This window comes from Trachinotus anak, unplaced genomic scaffold (genome assembly GCF_046630095.1).
Source record: "Trachinotus anak isolate AG129_WGS33_773 ecotype Australia unplaced genomic scaffold, CSIRO_AGI_Tana_v1 ptg000034l, whole genome shotgun sequence".
Classification (NCBI taxonomy): Eukaryota; Metazoa; Chordata; class Actinopteri; order Carangiformes; family Carangidae; genus Trachinotus; species Trachinotus anak.
The window spans coordinates 1,013,081-1,039,334 of NW_027273885.1; the positions used below are offsets into that span (position 1 = coordinate 1,013,081).

At 41.2% G+C, this 26,254-nt stretch overlaps 1 protein-coding gene and 1 long non-coding RNA gene across 3 annotated transcripts in view; one reads left to right on the forward strand and one right to left on the reverse strand.

Moving 5' to 3' along the window:
- Positions 1-1,351: 1,351 nt before the first annotated feature.
- Positions 1,352-26,254, forward strand: part of LOC139614398 (uncharacterized) — a 50,446-nt gene continuing 25,543 nt past the window's right edge. The window contains exon 1 of one of the 2 annotated variants that reach the window (XR_011687035.1): positions 1,352-1,863. This is a non-coding gene — a long non-coding RNA (uncharacterized lncRNA). The remainder of the gene's footprint in view (positions 1,864-26,254) is intronic. The other variant, XR_011687034.1, reaches the window with a different exon arrangement.
- tbx4 (T-box transcription factor 4) overlaps positions 7,243-26,254 on the reverse strand; it is a 58,491-nt gene continuing 39,479 nt past the window's right edge. Inside the window, exons 5-10 of the mRNA XM_071471611.1 lie at positions 23,000-23,119; positions 21,318-21,465; positions 15,962-16,114; positions 15,277-15,365; positions 14,841-15,076; positions 7,243-14,742 (exon numbers count right to left, since the gene is read on the reverse strand). Of these exons, the coding sequence (XP_071327712.1) occupies positions 14,087-14,742; positions 14,841-15,076; positions 15,277-15,365; positions 15,962-16,114; positions 21,318-21,465; positions 23,000-23,119 (1,402 nt within the window). The 3' untranslated portion in view covers positions 7,243-14,086. The remainder of the gene's footprint in view (positions 14,743-14,840; positions 15,077-15,276; positions 15,366-15,961; positions 16,115-21,317; positions 21,466-22,999; positions 23,120-26,254) is intronic.

Below are 26,254 nucleotides of genomic sequence, written 5' to 3' on the forward strand. Positions count from 1 at the left end.
TGCGTTAAGTAGACACCTGATTTGATGGTGGAGCTTCAGCAGATCGTCACAGCCTAAGCCCAGAGGGGATGAGCCACAAATCACCTGCTAAGACTCTTTGCAGTCAAAGCTGAGGACCTAAATCCTTTAGTTTACCTTTTCTTACCTGTGCTTAGTCCTCTTACTGTACACTCACTTCGCAGGACACAGGTTGTGTCCTGGAAAGGACAAGGGTGACTGGTAATCCAACACCTGTTGTAAGGACACCTGGTGTCCAGATTTACTGATATTAGATGAAAGAACAAGGGCTGTTTTACACCTCAGCTACTTGACCTGACTTTTTCGTATTGATTAGGACATCAAGACATGGCATAGTATCATCATTCACAATTACAGTGCACAACCCAGCTGAAGATGTGGCACCTTGGTGTCCTGGATAATTGATCCACTCGTTGATCTGATTTTGGACTCAGTGATAAGGACAGCCTCTCTTGGTCGTCTCTCTCCTTGAATTTCCCATTACTGCAGTTTTCGTGGCCGTGCTCTGCATTTAATCCAGGCACAAAGTCCAGCACCACCAAAACGTTTCTCTTCTATGTTCATGTAAGAACATAGAAGGAAGTTTTAATGTAAACTGTACAACATTTTACAGTTTTCATTTTGAAGAATTAACGCAAACTGTGCTGTCTCACTGTAGATATTTTCCTAGGCAGGGTTTGTATGTTATCACCTGTATTTGGTAGTATGTACTTTCTCATACAAAGACGTTTAGTGTTGTGTAACAATTAACACAGAGTTTATTAAGCATACAGTAGAATCGGCACTGAAAAAGGTGGCTGTGAGATGGAACCTGAGCGTTGAACTTGATGTTATTGTAGATTATTGCTTTTTTTCATTGGTATTTGTCAGTTATTTCATCAGAATACGTTCTGTCCTGTTTACTATCTTGATATCTGCTTTATTCTTGTCTTCGACTGGCTGCTGGGTTTAGAAAAGTCTTCTATAAATAAAGATTATTATCATTATCAGAAAGAATACAGACAGATATTAATTAATTAAATGAAATAATAAAATAATTATTTCATGTCATTTTATTAAGATGAACATCGTATAGCAATACAACAGCCGACATCCATATGTTGCTGTTTTTTGGCGAACACTGATTCTCGACCGGGCCGATTGGGCCTCCGGCCGCTAGGGGGTCCCCAAACCTCCATCCGCTGGCGCTTTTATTTATTAATTTATTATTATTATTATTTTATCAAATGAAACACATTTATAGAGAAAGAGAGAGGAAGAGTGTGTGTATGCGTGTGTTGAAATACGAACCAATACTTACTTTATTTGCTAATAAGAAAAATGTTCTGTGTCGGTAGCATGATGATGACGTGTCGGGTCAGGTAAGGTCAGGTCAGGTGACCGCGGGAATTCAGCGGGAAAACCAACCGGCAGGTCGAGGAAGACGCAGCTTAAAACAAATAAACGTGGGAGCAGCAGAGGGAGGCAGAGAAAGTTAACTTTGGAAAAACAAACGGTTTATCTCGACTTTTTTCTAAATGTCGGGTCGCTAGCATTAGCATAGCGCCTGGAGAGGACGATGCTAATGCTAACGTCGTTGTTTGCTAACGAAGGAGCTTCTACAGTTCAGGTCGTTGCTAGGGGATCAAAGATACTGGACGCCATGTTGGAACTTGGCGCTTCAAACCGCCTTCTCTGACTTTGTGTGGCCTTGAACATGTTTCTCACTTTGAAGGGGAAAATTAAAAATGAACAGAGAACAAGGACGAGTTTACAAAGACTGGACTCGATCTCCACTGACCCTCCGAGACCTGGACTTTAATGGCGTGGACGAGTTTTTTTCCAGGATGAAGACCGTGATACGAGGTAGGACTGTCCTAGCTTCTGCTGTTGTCTCCGAGGTGTTGTGTTCATACAGTGAAAAGTAGTTGCCAGTGTTGTTTTTGGTAAACGTGGCTGTTGTGATTGCTGAAGTGGGTCAGTGTGTGTTGTGTTTGTCACTCAGCTGCACTGTTGATGTTGTTGCTAGGGAAAGTGTTGTTGCCATCACATGTTGTAAATCCTGTATAATACAGGTTATATATGTTGTTATTTGTTGTAGGTTTAGCAACGCAGAGCAGTGTAAATCGATCTGTGTGCGTGTGCGCGCGCGCGCGCGCGCGTGCGTGCGTGCGTGCGTGAATCATAGAAGTATATGAATGGAGGCGGGGCAGTATGTGCTTGTGTGTGTCATTCAGCTACACTATTGGCTGAAGTGTTGATGTTGTTGAAAGTGCCGTCACATGGTGTAGATCGGATCCTGTGTGATATGTACAGGTGTCGATGTTGTGATAATAGGCTGTTTCCTCTCTGTAAATCCTGTATAAGATACAGGTGTTTCCGACAGCTACTAGAATCTGCTGGAAACCTGTAAATCCATACCTGGATTGGGCATGTGTGGGGGACCAAGATTTTGTGCCCAGTGGACACAATTTAATCAGGGCCTGGTTTTAGGTTGTTAAATAACCAAAATCCTACATCTTCCAAGTGTCTCATGCCAACACAGAGTGAGTGAAACCCAGTATTTGCTGAATGTCACAGCATCAGTGTGAAGGGCTTCAGGGTTTCAGGGATCATCTCAGGACATCTCGGGGCAGTGGGGGTCAGCATAATCTGTCTTTTTTCATTTTTCGCTCATCTCTTCCAGGCTCTTGCTTAACAGAATTATTGGCATGGTTGACCAATAGCTGAGGTTTAATGCTGGATTTTAAAGAGAACTAAAGAGTCCAGAAGAGCCTATACAGGTGACACTCTGAGCAGCTTGGAGGTGGAGGGAGTGCTGCGGCGTGCATGAATTCCAGGTAGAGACGATTCAGAGTAGGTCAGGGGGGTAAGGGGGTAAAGGCAATGAGCTCTAGTGACCTGATAAATTAATGCCACTAATATGAGGTGTTTGTCATAGGCAGACCTAAAGCTTGAACTCGACAGTGGACACGTGTAGGTAATGTACTGTGTAGGATGGATGGAGTCAATGAGGTGCAAGATGTGTGTTGTTTGATCCAATCATGAGCTCTACCTGCAAGCGTGCAAACTGATGAACTTAGCTGTCTTATGCCTCTCACCCAGCCTTTCTTTAGGTACTTAATCACCTCTAGGAGGATTGTTCCTCCTTTGGCTAACCTGCCCGTCAGCAGCATGTGATCCCTGGTAAACCATACTTATCAAACTAAATACTTGATCCGGACCAGGCTGACAGCTAAAGATGAAGCTCTAAGAGCCAGTGATTACAGACTTAGTGGAGGACAAACATCTTAGGGGGGATATATGTGACCACCCTGCTCTGTAAAGCCTATCTTTACTTGGCCTGACTGGACTGTGGCCAAACTGGCTCTTCTTGTTCTTCTTTCTGGCAAACCTGGGATGGCTTTATTCTTCTCTCAAAATACAGAGACAAGAGTCTGAGACAGAGACAATGTTCACAACATCAATGAAGACAGCCACAAGGAAGTAAAACAACGAAATAATGCAAAGAGAAGTAGGCTGTACTGTAGATCATATGACTAAAGAAATATTTTAATATCAATCATAAAAATTAAAGACTTAGATTCCCAGAAATGTGAGTTTTTTAATTGTACTGAGTTGATGTCAGCAACCTCTGAGACGTGTGTGGGTATCTCAGCAAATAAAACCCAAAATATCCATCAACAATCAAAATAGTACTAGTAATAAAGTAATAATAAAAAAAAAAGGTTTGTGCATAAGCTCTTTAGCAGTGTGAAATGATCTGCAAACTTTATATGTTACTATTTTTTTTTTTTTTCTTTACATGACGTCCACTATCACATGAATGCATTTAGCAATGCATTTTAAGCGAATGCAACCTAGATATTACCAGGTCCTGTGATGTGTGTATATTTTTTTCATGCTCTTTTTTTTTGTAAATAATGTTTTATAAAAAGCGCAGGGAGAATTGTGACACTCCAAGACAAACACAGACACTCCACCTCTGATAATTGAGAGGACTGGAATTCAGCCGTCCTGGATGTAACACATTTCAGCCAGTAGAGGGTGTAGGTGCTCCAACAGGATATTCCCCTGCTTCCAGGCCTTGCTGTCTCATTATATACCAATAGCTTGCAATTCCACGTCTCCACAGCCTGTTTGTACAGTGTGTGCACTGATGTCACTCTTGTTCTTCCACAGAGAACAGCATGAGTCACTGCCACACTTTCTGCACCAGTTCATATTTTTCTCTGTTCATCAACTGGTGCCTGGCAGCAGGTTAAAGAACCATCTCCTACTGTAACTGTGTCAACACAAGATTTTAAAAAGCAAATTTAAAACCTTTCAGGGCTTGGGTGCGTCTGAGGGAGTTTGTTAACTAGAGGCATGCACTTTGAATAAACCCACTAAGGCGCAATGAATCTGGTCAGGGTGGGGGTGGAGGTGGAGGGGTTTGGGGCTTTGTCTCCATGGTACTTGCCTAGAAAGCCAGACATCAAATAGGCTCCAGCCAGAGGTGAAAGAAGGCTGAGCGGGTTAAAGGAAATAATTAGGGATCCAAAGGGTGCGTCTCAGAGCTGGCTCAGCTGATGATGAGGCAGACGTGTTACTGAGAAACTTTTTTCTCATGGTTTATTATCTGCCTTATCACAAGTCAAGTGTTTTTTGAAGTTTACATCATTAGCTTGTAGCATGTTGGCTAAAGGGAGGGCAAGAGGAAGCAGAGTCCTTGAGTTGGCTAATTTAAGTCTTGTTGACTGTATCAGAGTCAGATCAGATACGAGAGCCAAACTCCTCCCATCATGCTGCTATATGTCTGTCTCAGTAGTAACTCAAATGTACCGGAGACACTAAAAACCAGTCAATACAGTACAACAGTAAAAGGTGCTGTACAGGGAATAAATTCTTTATTTTCAGTTGCAGGTTTTCTATTCAAGCCCCTTTCCAGTCTTTGAGGTGACCAGTCTGTTATTGGATAATCACAGAGCTTAACTTTATAAGCCACAAGATGCAGATAGCAGCAAAAAGAAGAAATTACAATTAGCATTTGGAGCCATAATGCAACCTATAGTAGGTCAGTTATGATACTGGACGCTGTTGTTTTTAGAACTGTTCTTTTTATACATGATACAAGAAGAAACTATAGTCACATTTACCCTTTTATTGCAGAACAGAAATAACAGGCTGTAACAAGCCAAACAGTAAATAACAGGATCCGTTAACGATCCTCAAGTACATAAAAAGAGCAGCCAAAGGAGAAGCTCAGCCAGATAGTAGAGAGGTCAGGAGGTAAAAAGCTTTTTAGGTTAATCCTACAGCCCAGTTTTATGTGTCGAACTGTTGTCTAACTGGTGACAGTAGTTACAGACAAGAGGTTTGTGTCAGAACAACGCAAAGGAGCGAACAAAGCTGACAGTGAGGGCAAGAGTGTGATCAGTGAGAAAGAAGTAGAAACAAAAGGATATGATAAAAAAAATAAAAGACAAACAGTTCACAGGGTTACACAAATCATTTGTTTGCAAGTTATAAGTTTTGATAATGATAATAATAATAATGATAATAATAATAATAGAGACAAAGTGAACAACATGCACAGAAGAGACACCAATAACAGACGTGATTCCAGTGTGAATGATGTTTATGAGTTCAACAGAGTTATTGCATTTGATATAAATTACTTTCTGTAAATGTTGTCGGTTGCCTTTGTGGCTCTATAGCATCTTTTCTGAGGGCAGTTTAGTGAATTCTTTAAAAAGGGGACGAGCAGGATCAGATGTAATTTATCAATCTTTCTATTCCTCCTGCATTCTGTATATATACTCCTGTTTTTTCTGCTACATTTGTGATGACTTTTTTTGCTTCAGTGAGTTTTATTCTCTTTCAAATGTTTATTTTTGTTTGATATTCAAGAAGTATTGTTTAATTATTTTGGCACAAATAAAATTCCATAGATATTGGTCCCTGAAACCCAGCTAACATGCAGGTGTGTCAGCAGTAAAAAAAAAACCTTTGCAGCTAAACATGGTTCAAAGAACTTTAATCTGGAGAGTGCCGTTTCCAAAACTCCCAGTTATGTCATTTTATCGTACTGTGTATAAAATGATGTGTGGGATGTCTCTAAAATTTCTATTTTATTGAAAAGTGCAGCTACAGAAAACTTTAATATTTCAAATATCATGTAACTTGGACGTAGCTGATTTGAACAGTGAATTTGAACAATTTTAACAACATAAAAGCTACTTAATGGGAAACAACAAGGGGGAGTTTGTACGTTAAGGGATTTTACACATAACCTTGTATTAGAGGAGTCTGGAGAAGCATCAGAGTGAACGACATTATGCTGCTTTCACTGGTGCTGAAACAGCACGTTTCCAGTGCATGGGTCAGTAGCTTGAATGATTACACCACAAGTAGGTCAGGGTCAAAGGTGCTGTTACATCTATAGCACAAGCAGAGGAGGTACTATAATTAATTATGATTCATCAATGTGACAGACAGGGTTGTCTCAATCTGCATATATGTTTTTACACATTTGTTTTCACATTAACAGTCACACGTAGCCGAGCATCTTTTTCAAATAACACCTTCTCATCTCACTGTGGGCAAGAAATTTAGTTTGTGCATTTCCTAAAATGTCAAACTGTTCCTGTAAAGACATTTAGAAGATAAGATAAATTCTGAATTATGATGAATACAAGGATTTTTTTCTTGATTTTTAACTTAATTGTGTCGCCTGAGTCGACCTGATGATTATGTCACAGGAAATGATCAGCGCTGATGGTGACCCTGCCTGGATCCACTTCAGTATCAGATGTGCTAACACAGCCAAGACCTGCTGCAGTAGAATGGGACCTAACCTGGATCACATGAGACTGAATATCATTTTAACACACTCAGGTCACAGGTCAGACTGTGTTTAGCAGGAACCAGTGGATCCGTGGACCTTGTAGTGCAGAGTACAGCTAGAAGCTTCAGACTGGACTGACAGGTCGTCAGCCTTTGTCTGTGGTCTCTTCCTGCTGTGACATGATGCAGGTTTGGGATGGAAGACTTGGGGCTGGGGCACTTTTTTCAGAGGGTATTTATTTATTGCCACAGTAATCTGACTTTTATGGGTACCTTAATCATTTTTATTGAAGAATGAAATATGCAGTACAGATGTATATCAGCAAATAAATGTTCAGTATTTCAGTTTCTTCTCCTTTTTCACAACACACGGAAGAGCTCGTCAGACATAAAAAGATGTTGCTGAATCCTCCAACCTTTTTTTTTTTTTTTCACAACACTTTAATTTGATTGGTTTTAACTGTTTTATTATTCTCACCCTTACAGTGATTAAAAATTTGTTATTTTTACAGATGTCATTACAGGTGTGAATCGGCCTCATAAAACACTACACATTCCTCAGTTTTCTAACAAGACAGAAACCCCCCCATAGTTATAAAAGCCTGTGGCAGATGCTCACAGTTTTACTTGAATAATATTGGCGGGCAACAGGGTATGAAATGCAAAAAAGGCTCAGTAGGAGAAATTTCCCTTCATTTTTGATTTCACAAGCGCTTTATGAACCATTTGAGAATATGTTTTTCTCTGAAGCTGCTGTTAATTTATGACCCAGTTTGGCCGAGGCAGACTGTATGTTTGTTGCTGTGTTTCTCTACAGCAGTGCACAGTGTCATTGTGCCTAGTTTGGTATGGATTGTGATAGAAGTTTGGTTTTTAAACATTAAAGTTGCTTCAAAGCCACAAGTTCAGAGACAGCACTTTGTGCTGGATATTTGTGTGCCTCTGCTGTGCTGGCTTTCTACATCAGCATGGAGGAATTTGAGTTTTTCTGATGTGAAATGTTTTTGTCCAGTGTGAAACGTAAATAATCTGTCCTCTTTTCCCCTCATCTAAATGTCTAATCCAGGAATTTATTGTAATGATTATTAGTTTTTACAGATGCTTTTATCCAAAGCCACTTTGAAAAGCAGGAATCCTGTTTTATACAACAGACTTAGCTCTGGTTTATTCTGCTGCCAACCAGCTGTATGTTTGATCAAGGGACACAAACACAATTTAATGTCTCTCCACCAGAGCTTTGAACCCAGAGCATGTCCCTCTGGCCTGGTCCTCTCCTGAGCAGTGCCCACCGCTGGTAATCCATCTGTGAGTGTTCTTCTGGGCCTCTACATGATTTATCATTTTCACGAAGGAGTCAAACTAAGAAGACTTGAAACACCTTAGCGTTTTCTTTTTCCTTTACTCAACCAACGCACAGTGTCACCCTGTACTACTGGCACATGGATGGTAAAACCCCCTCACTCTCCTTGTCCTTTCTGTGGCAGATCTCTGTGCATGTGGATCAAATCAGAATTATCCGCTAATTGACTATTTACAGGGCTCGAGAAAAGCCCTAATGGACTTGATATTAAATCCCCCTCAGATATTTAAAGTGTCTTTTTGGAGCGGCTTGCCGAAAAAGCAGGCCTTTTCTTTTTTACAAGATGGCCAAGTTAAGCCCCTCAGTGTGTCGGAATGGGCTAGTCGAGCCCGGGCGGCTGTTAGATGGGATTATGGGACGACAGTAAGGAAGGGCAGTGCGATGCAGGGGAGAGAGGATTGGCCAGATCTCCCCTCAATGACTTCCAGATGGACCGCGAGCCCAAGTTCCCTCACTGGAGACACTTGGTTAACTTGTGCTCCATAAGGGGCTTAAAGTTGGCTTCTTTATAATGAGAGTGAGTGGGGTTTTATGTGGAAAGTTAGATAACATAAATTTCAATATGCCTGCCCTGCCCTTTAAAGTACTATTAATGCTTTGACCAAAAAACTGGACTATTAAACTGAAGTCAGGGATCTTTGGTGTAAACTTGTGTTACTTTACTTTAAATGTCAAAGTGTCTGACTTTAAACTGCTGTTTGTGTTTTGCATAAAACATTTTAACATCCAGAAATAATTATTTCATATAAAGACACAGTTGGATGTGTTTAAATACCTAAATGAAGCAATTTATTTTTTAGGTAGTATCAAACTTTGTTTTGTGTTTTGAACAGGTATGATTGCTCTGTCATCCATGTTAAAAGCTGAAGCTTAAATAGGACCAGAATGAGAAAGTCACCAACATCTGCCTATGTGTGACTTTTAATTTTGGTGCCAGTGTATTTATAACATGTAACAGCCACTATTAGAATATGACCTTTGTGTAACTGTGTGTGTTATATTGACAGTGCTTATGTTCAAATAAATCCCTTAGCATTATTTTGTAATTGTTCACATTCAAAGAGTTAGTCATGTTATATTGCTTAATTTAAATGCCTCATACACTAGAATCTATGTTTATATACCACAAATGTGCAACAGCAAACACATTATGAGAGAAATATAACCACCTAAATTAACTAAATCTGTGGGACAGGATGTGTATCATTTATTAACATTTAACCAAAACCACACTCCTTCCCTCACCAGAGCATTTTTGTTGTCTACACCTACCCACATGCTGGACTCGGGATGCGAACCCTGGTCTCCGGTATTAAATTCCTGCACTCCGTGCATGCACCGTCCACCCTGACCATCTTCCTATGACTTATGTGCGGTACAAGAGCGTACATAGAAAAAATGCGAGTGAAGATAATCCAGCAGAAGTTATATTTCCCCTCCCTGTCTTAGCAGTATATGAACATAATTTCTAGCAGACAGGGTTTCCATACCAGTGGTTTTGCTTGTTTTGTCCTGTTTACTGCAAAATCATGTAGTTTTCTATTATAGCTAACCAGTTTGCAAAACATGTTGGATGAACTTTGTCTGGTATTCCAGGCAGCCACTGGTATCCATTTGTTTCCATGAATGTATTATCTTGAAATTTAACAATAAATCTGACACAAGTGAATGCAGACTCAATGTTTACTGCAATGGATTACACAACCTGGAAGAGTTTCAAGAGTCTGACGATTGGTTTTTATGCCATGTGACTGCCTGGAACAGCAGTGAACATCAAAAACTGCTCAGCATTTATTTAAAAATGCTCAGCAAAGGAAGAATTTTCATGATTTGTAGTTGGGGAGATTTGTAGCTGCTTTGGCTCTTTCAGCAAATCAGGTCAGAGAATAACACCGCCGACCAAAACTGCACTCTGACAGCTAAATGAATGTCTGATCACTATTATCAGGCAAGTTATACCTCAGCATTTCAAGATAGCTGCCTGATGATTTGTTGATTTGAGTGGTAGCTCTCCGTGAAGAGCCTCCCTTGAACCACATCAACAGCTGAGACAAAGATAGAGAAAGAGGTGCTGACATGAACCAGGACCGAGCCATCAGCATAACTCATGATCTAATAAGAGCGCCGTGCGAGAGGAAGTGGTGCCCTGTATGCTGATGTGCTCATCCCACCGTCTCCACATTCCTCTCAACAAATTTGCTTTACCTTGACTTTTAATTGCAATGTTTACTGATCGTTTCTAAAGTGGGTACTCTGTTCTTAAGTGCTGCTGTTTGATTCTATTGGACAGCACCATGTAGTGGTCTTGATATTTTATAAATCAAACCAGAATTCAGTTCAGTAATGGAGAAGTGACTTCAGTGAGAATTTATGGATCTAAGACTTTTAGAACGCGGCATCTGAGAAGCAGCAGGGATGTTGTTTGAAAACTTGTTCTCTGTCAACATAGATCTTCAGGCCACTGTTTCCATAACCACAGGCAAACATATACTGTACTTTATATGTGTAGGTCCTAACAGAGCTTTCTTTTAGTCTGTAATGCCTGACTGTCAGTTCATCTTGACAAGCAGAACTTATTTGATTTCATGTTACATTAAAACCTGGAGGTTATACTGTATTAAACAATATGATTTGTGATTTGACTTTGGTGCATGCTGGTTTGCTGGCTCACCCACCTCAAAGCAGCCACGCCTTCAATTCTCCATAACTTTAGTCCTTAATAAAATGTAAACAGGTGAGTTCTATAAAATTCAGCCCGTACAGTTGAGGAAATTAGCTCTAGAGACCAGAACAGTTTTTGTACCAGGCTGTAAACATGTTTATTTCTGCTGTAAAGTTGGACATTTTAACATGTGAGTCTATGGGGACCGACTCTCCGTTGGAGCAAAACTCTATTGGTTATTGGAGGAACTGCAACTTTTAGCTCTTCAATGTTGATGCTTCACGTTTCAGACCTGGAGGTTGATGTTTGGTAAAAACATCAGATATTTCCAGACTGGATGATTCTGCAAAGCCATGAATTTGATTCAATACCAGTGTTCATATCATGAACAAATTCAAATTTTCTACAGTATCTGCATGGATCATGGCTTAGGCTCAGGCTGAACTTTGATAATATTGAATATTGCAATATTTCCTGTCAGATACATAGAGAAAAAAAGGCTTTTTTTCTGCCCTTCTGCTGAGTCTGACCCTCACTTCACTACTTTGCTTACATTTGACAAATATTTGAAAATCCCACAATCATGTCATATATCACATCACATATAAGGTTACAGTTAGAGAAAGATCATGGTTATGCATAATTAAAAATTTTAGGGAAAGTGAAGGATAATTTTGAAGTGAAGCGACTCATAAAGCTCAAACTACCTTCTGCACGGACAGTTAACACTGGCATTGGACATAAATACTGAGCTGCAGAGTAGTCCAATATGAACGTAATTCCCAGGGATATTGAGCTGTAAAAATATCACAGTGTGAGCTGCTGCTTGTTCTTTACTGCACTGGAATATTTCTGAACAGCTCACACATGATGTAACAGTAATGAAATTGCCAAAGACTGGCTTTAATTTGACAAAGCAAAACCTCAGATACCAAAAATGGTAGCAGTGTAATGTAGTTTAGTGAAGCAATGCTGGATTCTCTTGGATTAAATATAGCAAACAATTAGAGACATGAAAATGTTTATTTATCACGTGTGCAAAAATGTCTGTATATTGAAAAATGTTATATTGAATTTAATAACACGAAATAAAGGAACAATGCGCAAATACATGAAGGATCATCAACATAACCTACAAATAATCTTTCCTTGCCAATGTAAGATCAAACTGTGTGTAAAGTGACTGAGAGCCTCTTCTCTCAGCTTTCCTGTCTGCTCAGGCTGTTTTGTATTTGCAGTCTTGAGAATTTTTTCCAACTAAGTCATTTGGGAGTGGGATTTGTGTGCAGCTCTCTTTTCCGGTACTCGCCATGGCTTAACAGCGGTTCTTTAAGCTCCCATCTGGTTCTGCCTGAGAGTTCTTAGCTGTCCTTTTTAACTAGAATATTGTTTGGAGTTGTGAGTTTGGAGCCAAGCTCTGACAACCAGCCAGAGCAGAACTGCTCAGTCTTTCACTCACAACATGAGGGCAACTAACACGCAACTAGCATATGATAGGACCTGTACACTAACTGCTCTTATGATGCGTGGTTTTGTGCTGCACCTTTCATTTGATTTAACTGATGTTCTCTACATCTGCACCATGGGAAAAATTGCCTCACACAGCTCGCACATACAATTCTTAATGTATGCACAATTAAAATTTCTCAGTTATATTCTGATATCATTAAACTCTTTTGCAGTGGACTCAATGCACCTTTACCTAAACATAATGGTGTTGCAAATCTTATTTTGGCACGTGAATAATTAGGAATCAAAGGACTGTTGACTGTTGACCTCTCCTAGTTAAACATGTTTTAAGGCTGGCAGTGTTCTCCATTTTTGTTATTGTCAACAAATGCAATGAAAAGACCCAAACCAACAATGAACTGACCCTTCATATCAATGAGGCCACTGTAATTTATTGCAAATCAATTGTACATACACTGTCATGCTGCCAGAAATACTCACCAAATCACCACAGTGTATTCGCTTCACAGATAATTATGTGACTGTAAATACATAGTACTGATATTTGCCCTCGAGGCTCCGACCTTGTCAATATAGCACGAAGCTCTGCATGACAGACAGTTGGAAGTGACACTAATCTGCTCCTGAGGGGAACGTAGACGCCGAGCCTACAGGTGGAGGAGGGGCTTTTAAAAAGCTGGTGTAGCATAAACTTAAAGTATAGCTTACAGGTTAGTCGAATGGCAGAAGAAAGGCTTTGACCCTCTCCTCTGATTGGCTGAGTGTTTTCTGAACAGATTTCAGATTCACTCTGCGTGGCTGAGGGTGGTGACTGCTTTGTTGTGACATCACAAAGTTCCAGAAGTCCTGACGGCTGGTTTTAAGGCTCAGTTTCTGAATACAAGCTGTGTGCATTTCTCTGTGGACTGAGGCTTTGATACTTTCACAGTATTAATATAGAATCTAGACCTGCTTTATAATCACAAACACGTGAAAGTCTCACAATACGGGACCTTTAAATCAAAACAGTCCTCAACAAATACACAGTTTACTGCTGTTTGAGTAACATTTCCTACAAACTGTAGTTCCCAGCTGTTTTAGGAAAGGAGTGAACTTTTCTTTTTAATGGAACTGAGAAAGTATTGAGAGATTGACTGAAACATTTTGGTACTGGTCTTTTCATGGGGTTTGTTGACAAGAGAAATATAGAATATGTCAGCCTCATGCTTTAAACTTGTTCTATGTAGGTGGAGCTCTGTATGAAGAGATAAGACCTTCAGTGCTCTGTTTTCTTTGGAAGGCTGTCATGTATCTAAAGTATGGCCTTCTACAGAAAAACCAGCATCTGCTAATGTTCCCTTATCAATTTTTCTTTTTTTGATAAAAAAGTTTGTCCTTTTGTTGCTTCAGGTTAGCTTGCTAACACTGTTGGGAAAGGTCCTGTCACAAGTTACTGAAACACAAAATTAATGTCTTCCTCTGACACTTCAGGTTCTGATCAAACCAATACTTTTCATCTGAGTGTGAGAAAACCACCTTACTGTATCTGATCCTATCCTATTCTACACATACAAGAGGAGGTCAGCCACTGCTCACCAAACACAGTGCTGTATGTCCGAGTTGCTTCATTGAAAATTCATGGAAGTTAATGGCTTTGGAGTGCAATTTGGCCTTGATTATGACTGTAGTTCGTTACCATCGCTCAGCATTGGCAGCCCTCACAGGAGAAGAAACCTTGATTCATTTCAGACCTGTACATTGGACAAAACTGGTTAATCCAGTAGTCCACATTAGCTGTCAGTCCAGTGAGTCCCTGAACTGCTCAGCCCCACTTGGTACTGATAGGATGGATCCCGGATGGATATAGTACCTTGTGTGGGATAGGCAGAGAAATCTCTGTGAGGCCGAAGCGGTGACCCTGGCTTCTTGTGGTAAAGAGATGGATGGCCCAACCTATCTCTGGATCCTGGAACAGCTGGAGAACACGATGAAGAGGAGGAGGACGAAGCTATGACGGGAAGACTGCGCTGGACTGAAGCAGAGTTGTAGACGCCCAAGTCAGCCTGTGACCTTGATACCATGGATGATGTGGGGTGTGGGACCACAGATGTAACCGCAGCGGCGTTGGTGAAGTGAGCAGTGAAGGGCTGGTACGGGACACCCTCCACGCTGTAGCGAGGGTACGGCTGCATCGTAGCCCACATGTTGCAATTTATGGAAGGGGAGTTAGTCAGGTCGTCTGTGTCCCCTGCACCGGATCCAGACTCTGTTTCCATGCTACCATACATACAAGCTTCTCTAGAGGTGATGGCCTCGGTGCAGTATGGATGAGACAGTAGGGACGATTCGTAAGAGGGACCTGAACGAAAGTAATGCTCCTCTGAGCCTGCAGACGAGGTCTCCAGATATGGCCGCTTACATCCAAGCTCCAGGTGTCGGGCATTATCTGCAAAGGGACAGAGTTAACTGCATTGGCTTCAAAGGAAAGAAGTCAGTAGTAGTAGAAGTCAGTACGGTTCTGTTGAACGAAGGCTGAGAACTTACCTCTGTGTTTGAAGCAGTGGTACAGAAGGCTGGGGTCTCTGCTCTGAGGGAAGTGGTTTGAGATGGGATCTTGAGGGTCTGAGTTAGACAAAGGAACCCCGGTCTCGTACTGGTAAGAGGACAGGACTTGAGGATGCCCTGTTAGAACTCCTGCTCCGAGCTTCCCTGCAAGGTGACTATGTGAGGAGAGGAGCCTCTGGCGAACCATGTTCTTTGAAATCACTGGATATTCCTTCCTATAGGTTCATTAGAAGCATCAGGAAGGAAACAGAATCAGTTTTCCATTTCTACAGGTAGATTCTTTGATGAAGATACAAGTTCTGAAGAGCTTATTTATCTACAGTATGTCGGATTTATGAGAGAGTTCCAGTGTTTTTGGGTAATGGTTCTATAAGATCAGTTTTACTTCTCTGGTTCCTGTTTCATGGAAACATACCCCTGTAGTCTTGAAACGCGCAGATCTCCTTCTTCACTACCTCGGAATCCTTTGGCAAACGGATTGTTTTCTATTTTCAGCTGAGTGATCTGGAGAAATTACATCTCAGTAAAGCTCTCATTCTTATTTGGTGCATATCAAACCACAGGTACAGCAATTGAAGGAACACTGGCAGTTCTCAGCCTTAGGGTCTTTGCTTTGGTGGACAGGAACTCTTACACCACTGCTGCACCACTTTGCACAGATTTATAGTTCAGTCACGCAAGTGAGAGGGAAGCTAGACTCAGAGCCTGCAGGTGGATGCTGGGCGGAGGTGGAGCTGTCAGCAGTGGTGGCAGCAGAGCTTTTGAGTGATTGGTGGAGCAGTAGGCACGCAGCAAAAGAACAAGCAGACCACTGACATCTTAAATACAGTGCCATGATTAAAAGGGTGTGTTGGATATATGTTGCAGTGAGAGGAGTATCTCATGTGAGTGTAGCAGCTGCCTGAACAAGCTTTACTTCATTTCAATTTCATCAGTCTACACAGAAAAAGACTTAATTCCCTTTAAACTCTCCAACTTATTTAAACAAGATTTGCTTTGTACAAGCTACAACTGTTTTTCAACAAGTTTTTCAAGATACTTTTGTACTTTTGACATTAATTTTATTTTATCTTCATCTGTGTTGCTGATTGTTGCCGTACCTTGTGGTTTTGATAAGAGGTGACAGAGATGAAGGCTGTCTCGTGAAAGACATGGGTACAGTAGGCGGTGTTCTTGGATCCAAAGGCGTTGTTCTCGTCGGCTTTGACTATGTGTAGTCTGGGCTGGTACTTGTGCATAGAGTTCAGGATGATCTGTGAAGGAGGAGAGGGACTTCAGACTCACTGAGGCAACAACACTGTAATAACAACCAATTAAACGCAGTGTTTTAGTCCCTGATATGAGTTAATGACGTGGGACATTATTCAAAAAGTGGAGTTCATCAAAAAAAAATATCAAGGTGTTCCAGCTGATGACTGAGTCATATCAGTAAGGCCACACCTTTAACCTCACCTTTTGTAGTAACTTTACTACATGTGTTCGATCAGTGGAACTCCCAGTGTCATGATAATGGTGTCACATGAACAACAAACCTCCCAAGAGGTGAGAGTCTACATGGTGTAAAAAGTCATGAAAACTGAGCTGCACAACTATAACAACACTTTCTCTTTTCTTCAGCAGAGTCACTCGATGGAAAACACAGCTGCTGCTAGTAAAACTAATAGTGGATAGAAGTTAATCTTACCCATTGCCTATGGTTAGCTAATGAGCAAGCAGTGACAATAGGCCACATTATTGTCAGTGCGTGCTAACTGGCACACCTACATATACCCATAATTTACTTATATTGGTTGCAGCTGCGATTCTGGTGCTATGGGAGGTCTGTTGAAGGTGCAGAGAAGTGACAATGGCTCTTCACAACTGACCTTAACTACGTCCCAGTTTCTTATACTTGACAGTATTTACTGCACACTCATTTTCATAGTATACTGTTCTTGCAGTTATCATTGGTGCAAACAAACAACAAGAATAAATCTGACGTCACTGTTTAAGGGACTGTCTTCATTGTCTGCATCTGTCAGTGTGCTTCTCTTTATTTTATGACGTCTCTGTCGTACCTGGACAACCAGCAGCTGACTTTCCTTTCTATTTAAGCCACTTTCCAATTATTTTATCCCTATTTATATATTTCATATATTAGACAGTTGTTAATTTCCCATGTCAATTGTTCCTGGATATTTAAAGATTTCACCCAAACAAATTGAAAATTTTAAAACTATTATAATTATATATTATTTTAATTATAGATGTTTAAAAAAAAGAAACGATATACCTGTATGGACCCTACAACTATATATACCCTATATAGTTGTAGGGTCAGTCAATATCTAATTAGCTTCCTCTGAATATATTCCATCTTTGAGCACACATAGGATCAATCAGTTGCTCTTAAAGGTTACTGTTATACTTTACTGTAGTTTTCATTGGATAAACGTGTTATTGCTCACATTCACTTTGATAAATACTGGCTCTGCTTTCTAAACAAAATGAACCATATTCTAGTGAAACTATGGTAAATTCACACTGCTCCTACTTTTACCCTGAACAAATTCAACTGTGTGTGCCATAGCACCGTAACTCATGAATGCTATAAACTGTATGTGACCCCTTCATGCAAAGTCTGCATCACCACAGTCTCACAGACATTCATGAACAAGCCTGAGCCCTCACAGACTGGTCCATGCTCACTCTTTTTCAGTGTATTGTGGGAATTTTGTAGGTGGCTAAATTTCCAGTGCACTAACCACTGAGCTCATATAGTTAGTAATGAGTGTGTTCATGCCTTGTTTTTGGATATAACTGATAAACAGGTGGTTGCCTGATAAGGTCAATGAGCTAGTTTAACATTATCAGCTAACCAGGCCTGTTAGCATCCATTCCCTGCTGAATTCCATGTTGACACTGAGCCTTTCAAGTGCAAAGATGTTAGCATCAATTAGTTCAGTGAAGTGTTTTTCTGCGTCTTTCATCTCCAGCACACTTGATGTGTTGTGTATCGGTGTAGCAGGCAGCATGTGTTGAGCGTGCTCAGTGTTTAGGTTGTTTGGGTGGCTGCAGGTCGGCTCACTTCCATCAGTCCGTTCACTGCAGCCTAGCGCTGTGCCCAGTGAAGCGTTAGCAACAGTGCGGCGGGGTCATCACTAGTCCAGCTCTGTCAGGGCCGATAAACGTCAAGCCCTGTACCTCGGCTCCCCTCCTCATTTGGCAGACACTCTCTTGAGGAGCCTTCTCCTCCAGGGGGCTCCCAACAAGAGGCAAAGGTTGAGGAGGGCACAGGGAGCTAGGCTCAGGTTGAACGGCCCCACGCTCATGTGCTGCTGTTGCTGAGGCAGGCTGGAGACAGAGATAGGCCATTGGCTGGTTCACCGCAGGCTCTCTGTTGACCTTTGTGTGCTCTGCTGTCTGGCTGCTGTCTGAGGGTGATACTGGAGACTCCTGGGTGACTGTCTGAATACAGTTATCAGGGAAGCCTCCCTGAGATCACTGACAAGCTAAAGAAGGCATCTGCTTTCATCTGCCCTCATATAAAAACATCCAGACATGATTATTGACTTAGACTGATGTGTGCTTCTTCTAGTTATGGAGAATAAGCTGTAGTTATGATCTGGCTAGGGTTAGGTAACTACAACTCTTGGCTCTGGTTAGGAAAAGACTCCAGTCCCTTGCATCAAAGTGCTTCACACCCACCCAGCCTCACCTCCCTACCCTTCTTGTTGTTCTATATGTGGGCTACTGGTCTGAATGTCTGCAACACACAAGGTTATTAACTTTGACTAAAACTAAAGAAATAATGAAAACTAGATGTGAAAAAATATAAAGTATTATATTGTTAATTAACAGCAGTGTTGAATCAAACCTTTGAATTTGTGGGGTTTTTAATTCTTTTCATGTTTTTTTCTCAGACTGACTCGACCTGCCTCTCACCTCAGAAACATAATTATGCACATTTACACTTAAGGCAGCATCATGTGTTGATTCTTTACATGTTTGTTCGCAGATCTACAGTTAAGTTCTGTTGTCATCATTTCTGGTTAATGACACAACCACACTGACTAACACACATCTGTTATAGTTGTCTTTTGTAGATGGTTTTTCATCTGTCTTCAGTGAAAACATTTTTAAGAGTTTTTATTACACAATAATTTTTCTGACCTTCTTGAATCTCATCCTGACAACTCCCTCATATTACAAAAAAATAGAACTGACACTGAAACTAATAAAAAATAAACTAAAACTGAACATTTTCAAAAAATGAAAACTAAATTTAAATTGAAAACAAAAAATCTAAATGAAATAAAAATATAAACTAATGAAAAATCCCAAACTATTACAAAAATGGTAACACATGAGTATTCAGTGTTTGGACAGGGTTAATGAACAGTATCAGTGGCTCTGGATTCTGAATACACCACTCAATTGCTTGTGTGTGAAACAATGCAGCTCTGAGCATCTCTTGGCGAAAAGCAGAAAATGTGTCCCAAGTTACTAGCATCTGTTTGCCATCAGTAAACAGCAGATAGGTTGTTTTGCTGATTGTGAACGTGTGATTGGTGGAATAAAGAGAAGAACAATAGTTTTTGATTTGAAAACAGAAGTTTCTAGTCCTTTAGTTTAGACCATACAAAACTGATTCTAAAATCTAGTCCATTTTCAAGGCATCAACCCCTGCATAGACTCATTAGCACACAGACCTGGATTTAAAAAGGCATCATAACAGGAGTTTTCAATATGGGAGAATTTACCTGTTGATTTGTACTGAACTCTACCTACAGGGTGAAGAAGAAGAGTGAGAACTGTGGTTAAATTAGTCATTTATATATAGTCTTTAATGAACATAATGAGTGCTGAATGGGGGTCTCTTCACCCTCCACACACCTCCTGGTCTGGGCGTCATCTGGGCTCCGCTTGGCCTCTAACTTGCTCTGTTCTCATTACGAGCCCTTATCACTGGCCAGGCACTCAACTCAAGCTGACAGCAGGCCCCGCCACTGATCTGAGAGGTTATGAACCTAATGAGCCCGCCCATTGATGGGATGGCTTCAGACAAGTTATCCCAGAGTTCCCCCTGGGGAGCGCTGCCACAGTCACACTCTTCACCTCCCTCTGCCTCCTCTCTCTTTCCCTCCATTCTCTACTCTGCACTCCTTCACTTTCTTCCCTCCTTCTTTCAGAAGTCTGCCTGTAGAAAAACAGCCTCATAATTTTGTGTAATTTCGTTATTTATGTTTAACATCAGCTTTATGTTTCACAGACAGTTACTTCTCACTGCAATGTTTGAGTCATGAAATTTCATATTGGAGTGTTGGAGGAGTTTTCCATACAGGCAAAGTTATTGCCTGTATTTTTTCTCTATCCCAATACAAAAGGGATTGCAGGTGTAGAAACCTGATTATGTATTGATTCTGTATTGATTAAGCTGGTTTATGAACTGCACAATATAGGTTAGATCATCATCACTTCACTCTGCTTTGTCCATGCCTCCTGGTGTGATGTCACCAGATGTAAGCACCACAATAATTCACAACAATGTTGTGACACATTTTACCTTTATCAAAAAAAGAAAAAAAATGCAGCTCCTGTTATTTGGATATTGCACTTGGCCATATTGCAATTTTGATTATATTTCAATTAATTGTGCAGCCTTATTATCAATCATTCAAGTTGATAAACATTTTACTCACCAGTTTAATTGCTAAAGTCTAGAACATGGCAACAGTTGTCAACACTGTCTCAGCAAGTCCACTAAGAAAAGCTTGAGTCATACAGATTATTCAGAACCACATTTTAACCATATTCTGATTTCTATGTGACCCCACTGTAACACTGGTTACAACTGCTGCCATGTTCTCAGATTTTATCAGTTAAACTGGTGAGTAAAATCTTTAAGCTCCATATTTTAACTTCTGTGTTTAATCTGAAGTGTTGATCTCCATCAGAAGATATATTTGTGGTTGTAAGAACCAAAAACCATCTCAGTGTAGTTTTACACTCCTCTCTCAGGCTTCTTTCTGGAGCTCTAGTAACAACAGGTCAGTCAGCCAATCAGAAGAGAGGATCAGAGCCTCTCTTCTGATTGGCTGATTGTTTTCTGAATGATCCAATAAAAGAATAGCAGATTTAAGGTAATACTCAAGAGAAACCAAATCCTGCAAGGTTGGATGGTGGGTCCAGGTGGGCGGGGCTTGGGGCGTGGCTGATGGCGGTGACTGTTTTGTTGTGACATCACAAAGTTCCAGAAGTCCTGACGGCTGGTTTTAAGGCTCAGTTTCTGAATACAGGCTGTGTGCATTTCTCTGTGGACTGAGGCTTTGATACTTTCACAGTGTTAATATAGAACCTAGACCTGCTTTATAATCACAAACACATGGACATCTACCTTTAGACTGTGTGGACCTTTAAGATGACCAGCTCGAATGATTACAGGACAGAAACTACAGGTTGTGTGTAGGTACTCACGTGTCCAAAAGGGTCCAGGTGATTGTTTGTTAGCTTGAGTTTCTGAAATGATATCAGTTGCCTCATCCAGTGAGCTCCTGTGGCAGGAGAGTCTGGGTGCACATAGAGTCTCCCTGGCATGGCGGGCTCTGCCTTTCCAGCCACCATCCTGAAAACAGAGTGAGAGACATGCAGCAAGCTGAGAGGGAGAAAGAAATAACAAATTCATGTGGATTTGTGTTTGTAACTGTTTTAAAGACCCAGTGGCATTCAGTTCTTCAGGGTATCCTTTACAGGATTAGAGCACCACTGCTTTCAACCCCTCACAGCATTAAATCCGTCAGACTGGAAGGCCTGGCCTCTGCTGAAACATCATTACTAATTGTGCCTCTCCAAGGTGTTGGTGAGGAACACCAGAACCCAATAACTGCAGGCCATGTCACAGGACCAGAAACAAGTGGCTGTAAAACCACTTCTCTCTGCTGCACACTTTGCAAACTCCTCATCTTTTCCTGGCAAAACTGTTTTGTCCAGCCATGAGTGGAGGGTGGTACGAGCTCTTATGTACTGATGGGTGGAGGACTGCAGGGTCATCACCTCCAGATAGAGGTTCACCCGTCAAGCAGCTCTTTTTCCTGTTGCCAATGCTGTAAGGAGCTATAACCAGCAATGATCTGCACTAACTGATCTTTTTTCTTTTGGAATTAAATTAAATCCTGCCCATCTTTGGTTAACAGAGGGAATTATGGTTACAGTGCATCTTCTAAAAAGATATTATTTACTAAGTATAGACCTGACTGAAGCAGCATGTGACATCCCATCCCTCTGTCTCATGGAGAGGAGACAGGAGCAGAACATCGGTGTCACGGTCAGACCCTATCTGGTGACCTGTGGGTTTACCTGGTAGGGGGCCCACTGCCAAAAATAATGACCCCTCTGCTGCCACAGCATTAGTGCAGGTAATACTGCAGGGCCCATCTTAGTCCCTAACACATTTGTGATCAATTAAATTACCATCAAGTTGACACACAGTGAACCTGGGACTTGTGGGGGCCCAGGAGATTTTCCCACTTTGCCTGGTTGGTTAATCCAGCTGTATTCCTGGTAGCTATTCAGCTTCTGTTCTTTTCAGTACAAAATAACAAAGTTGTCAACATGTTGTAATGACCACTGATTTCAGTTTAGTGTCAATGCATAGAGTACTGTCTCTGTTATGTACAGGGTCATGGTCAAGGTCAAAGTAAGACTTCACTGAGATACCAGAGGTCTCTATCTGTCACAGACCTGCGATTTATGTTGACCTTTTTACTAACTGTAACTTTCCCTCCATCCTCTGCCACCTAATCCTGACCAAACCTGCACCAGGTTTTATTAAACCTAACCACAGGCATTGCACTAGGACTGAACAGTTAATTGGGATATTATTGAAATTGCAGAATTGCAAGTGCAAAATCTGGATCACAGGAGCTGCAGTTTGATGAAGGTAAAATGTGTCATTGTAGTACTACAGAGATGCCCCAGCCATTTTTTTCCTGTGAAAATGAAATGTAATAATCACGACTAATTGTGACTCATATCGAAATCACTATATCTGCCAAAATATTGTTTATGTATATAAAACATTTGTGAGAAGAATTCACTTTTTTTTTTAATACTCCTGATTTAAACCTCTGTCAGGCTCTCAAACCCAAACCTAAACTTACCACTTGTTATCACAGAACTTGTAGCGGTGGTCATCAGCTGGGACGATGTCGATCAGTAGGATGTACTTGGTTTTGGGGTTCATCCCAGTCACCTTGACCTTGTAGCTGGGAAACATCCTCCTGTTAAAAGGATTGTGCAGAGAAACTGTTAGAAAAAAAGAATTGACCTCAGTTCATACAAATCACCTCATCCTAACTGGCCTTAACACAGAGTTACATGTCTCTCACTGTGTTTTAGATTAATTAGCCTCATGTACAGTAAATATAAGTTCTTATTCTCAAACTGTGGTCAGTGTGGTTGGGAATCTTTTTATCTAAACTTGTATTTCTACAAGCTCTAACAGATCAATCAAAGATCTGCACTGATCATCTTCTTAAGAAAGGATCCTGTGTGCCATTAAAACCAGTTGTGTGTGTGTTGGATAAGTGTAGCATCGTCACGGATAGTGCAGACAAAGATCCGATTAGCTCACCGACTGCAGCTCACTGATGCTCTTAAGCGACTGGGATGAGCAAAGTCCCGCAGAGATCAAGGGACTGAGAGACGAGTAGGGTGAGAAGCCTGCTTCTCTGAAACCTGAAATACCTTTTACCTGATAACCCCACTAAGCACATTACAGACCTGGACCCAGCTGCCAAAGCTTCTCTTGATGTTGTCCTTGCTGACAAAATCTTCTCATTTCTGGCCTGGTAGTAATTTGTCTCCCTGCAGGCATTTATCTTGGAGAGGACTGAAATCCTCTCATACTTGTGACACTAACCCCAACCCATAAAAAGCACAGGAACACGCTCTATCTTTCATCTTCTAAACGTCTCGAGACTAAAAGACAGAATATGCCAATATAGCAGTGGAGGCCATAAAATGACCTCTACTTTTTCATCCCATCTGCACTAAAGGAAATTTCACAAAGGGCTCTGCGCCTCCTTATAAAGCACTAAGTGGTTTTTAATGGCGCCCAGGATTGAACAACAGTTTAGACTTGTCACTGCTCAAGAGGCTATGGTCAAAAAGGCCTGCAGTTTATCTGTGGGTGCTGCTCATGGCAACGTGTTCAAACAATGGAGCACACACTTATGAAAGCCTCGCTTGCTTTCTGGGACAGTGGCGTCGCATCAAACCCCCCATCTTCATATTTCTTGTTTGGTTCAAATACCTGTCTTCAAAGGCTCATGGTGCTGACACCATCTGCTCATGTTACTGTAAATACTCCCTCACATAAGAGAGAGAGAGAGAGAGAGGGATTGAGGGCAGGTAATTTAAATCTCTCTCTTAGGCTTCAAATCCAATCATTAGGAGAGATCAGTCCCAGTATCATCCTCACGGAGAGATGGGTTAATCCCAGAGGAACATTCAAAACAGACCTCTGCTCCCCTCACACCGTAGAGACAGGGCAGATGGACGCCTGTGTCAACACATGTGGCCCTCACATTTGTATAATATGACTAAAACTACCTGGTGAGGGGCTGTGCTTCTGCTCACTCCTCAGTCTGTCCTGTCACACAGATAAAACAGATTCACTGCAGTCTCATACTGTTGGGTCAGAATCAAAGAAATCTTGATTGTGTAGAGATACTAACTCAGGCTGACATGCAGTATGCTCTTAAGGTTTAGTATGGTTCAAACAGACTAGGTTGTCTGACCACGTTCTCCTACTTGTTCAGAACGCACCACTCAAAGGAGGGAAAGTCTGCACCATAGAGACACAATGAGCCAAACTAGAGAAGATTTTCATCCACCTAACTTAGTGTATTTATTAATCCAGTATCTCAGTTTAACTGTAATCATTATTTGACATACTAACGTATTAATACTTCATACATAATCTGTTCACATTGATTTGAAAGCAACGCTCGTAGCCTGTGGTGACGAGCTAATGTCTCTGAGACAAAACTGCATTTAACAAAGTCAGCAAACAACTATGCTGTCAAGTCCATGAAACTTCCTCGTTTTAGTTCTCAGATGGCGTCATCCGTCCAGCAGAGCTCACTAGTCTTCTCTGTTTGTGTTTGTGTTTCCAAAGAGAACAGTGATAGCCAGTTTTCTGACAGAGCAGCAGAGTAAATAATGGGTCAGGTGCATTTTAGGAACACGCTCAGGGATGTTTATATTGTTCCTTTGACATTACTAGCAGCAGAGTGTATGTAGTTTAGGGCTAGGAACTATGTCATCAAGATTTGTCAACCATTTTAAGATTTTCTTTACTGTTTATGGTCAAAGTACCAGGTCAGAGGTAAAAAAAAAAAAAGAAACTATGTCAGGGATGAACAAAGTGGTGAACTTCCATCTTTCCTGCAGTGGAAGTAAAAGAAGCTTTGACAGTTAATACAAACACTTCCTCCAGGATGATGACTGACAAACCCTCTGTCTGTACAAACCGTGTCACTACACCCTCTGATGCATCATATGAACAACACTGTATTGCAGGCAGTAGGACTGTATACCTCTGTTAGAACAGAGGAAGACAGGCTGGTGGTTCGAGCTTCATCCTACAGCAAGAAGATGAGCCAGACGGAGGCTTCACATGATGAAGACCAGCACAGGCTCTAGACCTGAACCCCTGATCCTGAGTCCCCTTTTGTGATGAACTGGACATAAAGTGAAAGCAAAGCAACCGGCAAGTGACATTTTAGTGGGAGATTAGTGTGTTCATGTGTCAAAAAAAAAAAAAGATTATATATATATATATATATATATATACACATACATATATACATATATACATATATATATAGGCTATATATATATAGCCTATATATGTACATGCACACATATACATATACGCATATGGTGGTGTGACTAAGTGAGTGTGTTTAAGGGAGCATGAGAAATGGAAGGTGGAGAGTGTGTGTATGATATCAGTGTCAGGGAGTGTATGTGTGTGTGTGTGTGTGTGTTTCTGTGCCAGCTGTTTCTCTTAACATTCCCACATGTTTAGGCCCTGCAGTGATCCATTCCCTCTCTGGGAATCTCCAGTACCACAGTGAGATCAAAAGGAGCGTTGGGGGGGAGTGTGGGGGGATGATGAAGCGCTACAACCTAGCAGACTCGGCCCATTGTGGGCGCCGGATTCCTCTTATCAACCCGCTGCTGCTCTCTTGACGGGCTGTATACAGAGAGAGAGAGTGAGGGGAGAGCTGCGCTGGGTGCTTTGAAGAGGGAGGATTACGCTTAGACAATGACACTCACAATAACAAGTCTTCCAGGCTCAGCTAGGTGCTGCATGGGAGTGGACTGAGCTGGTCTCTGCTCAGAGT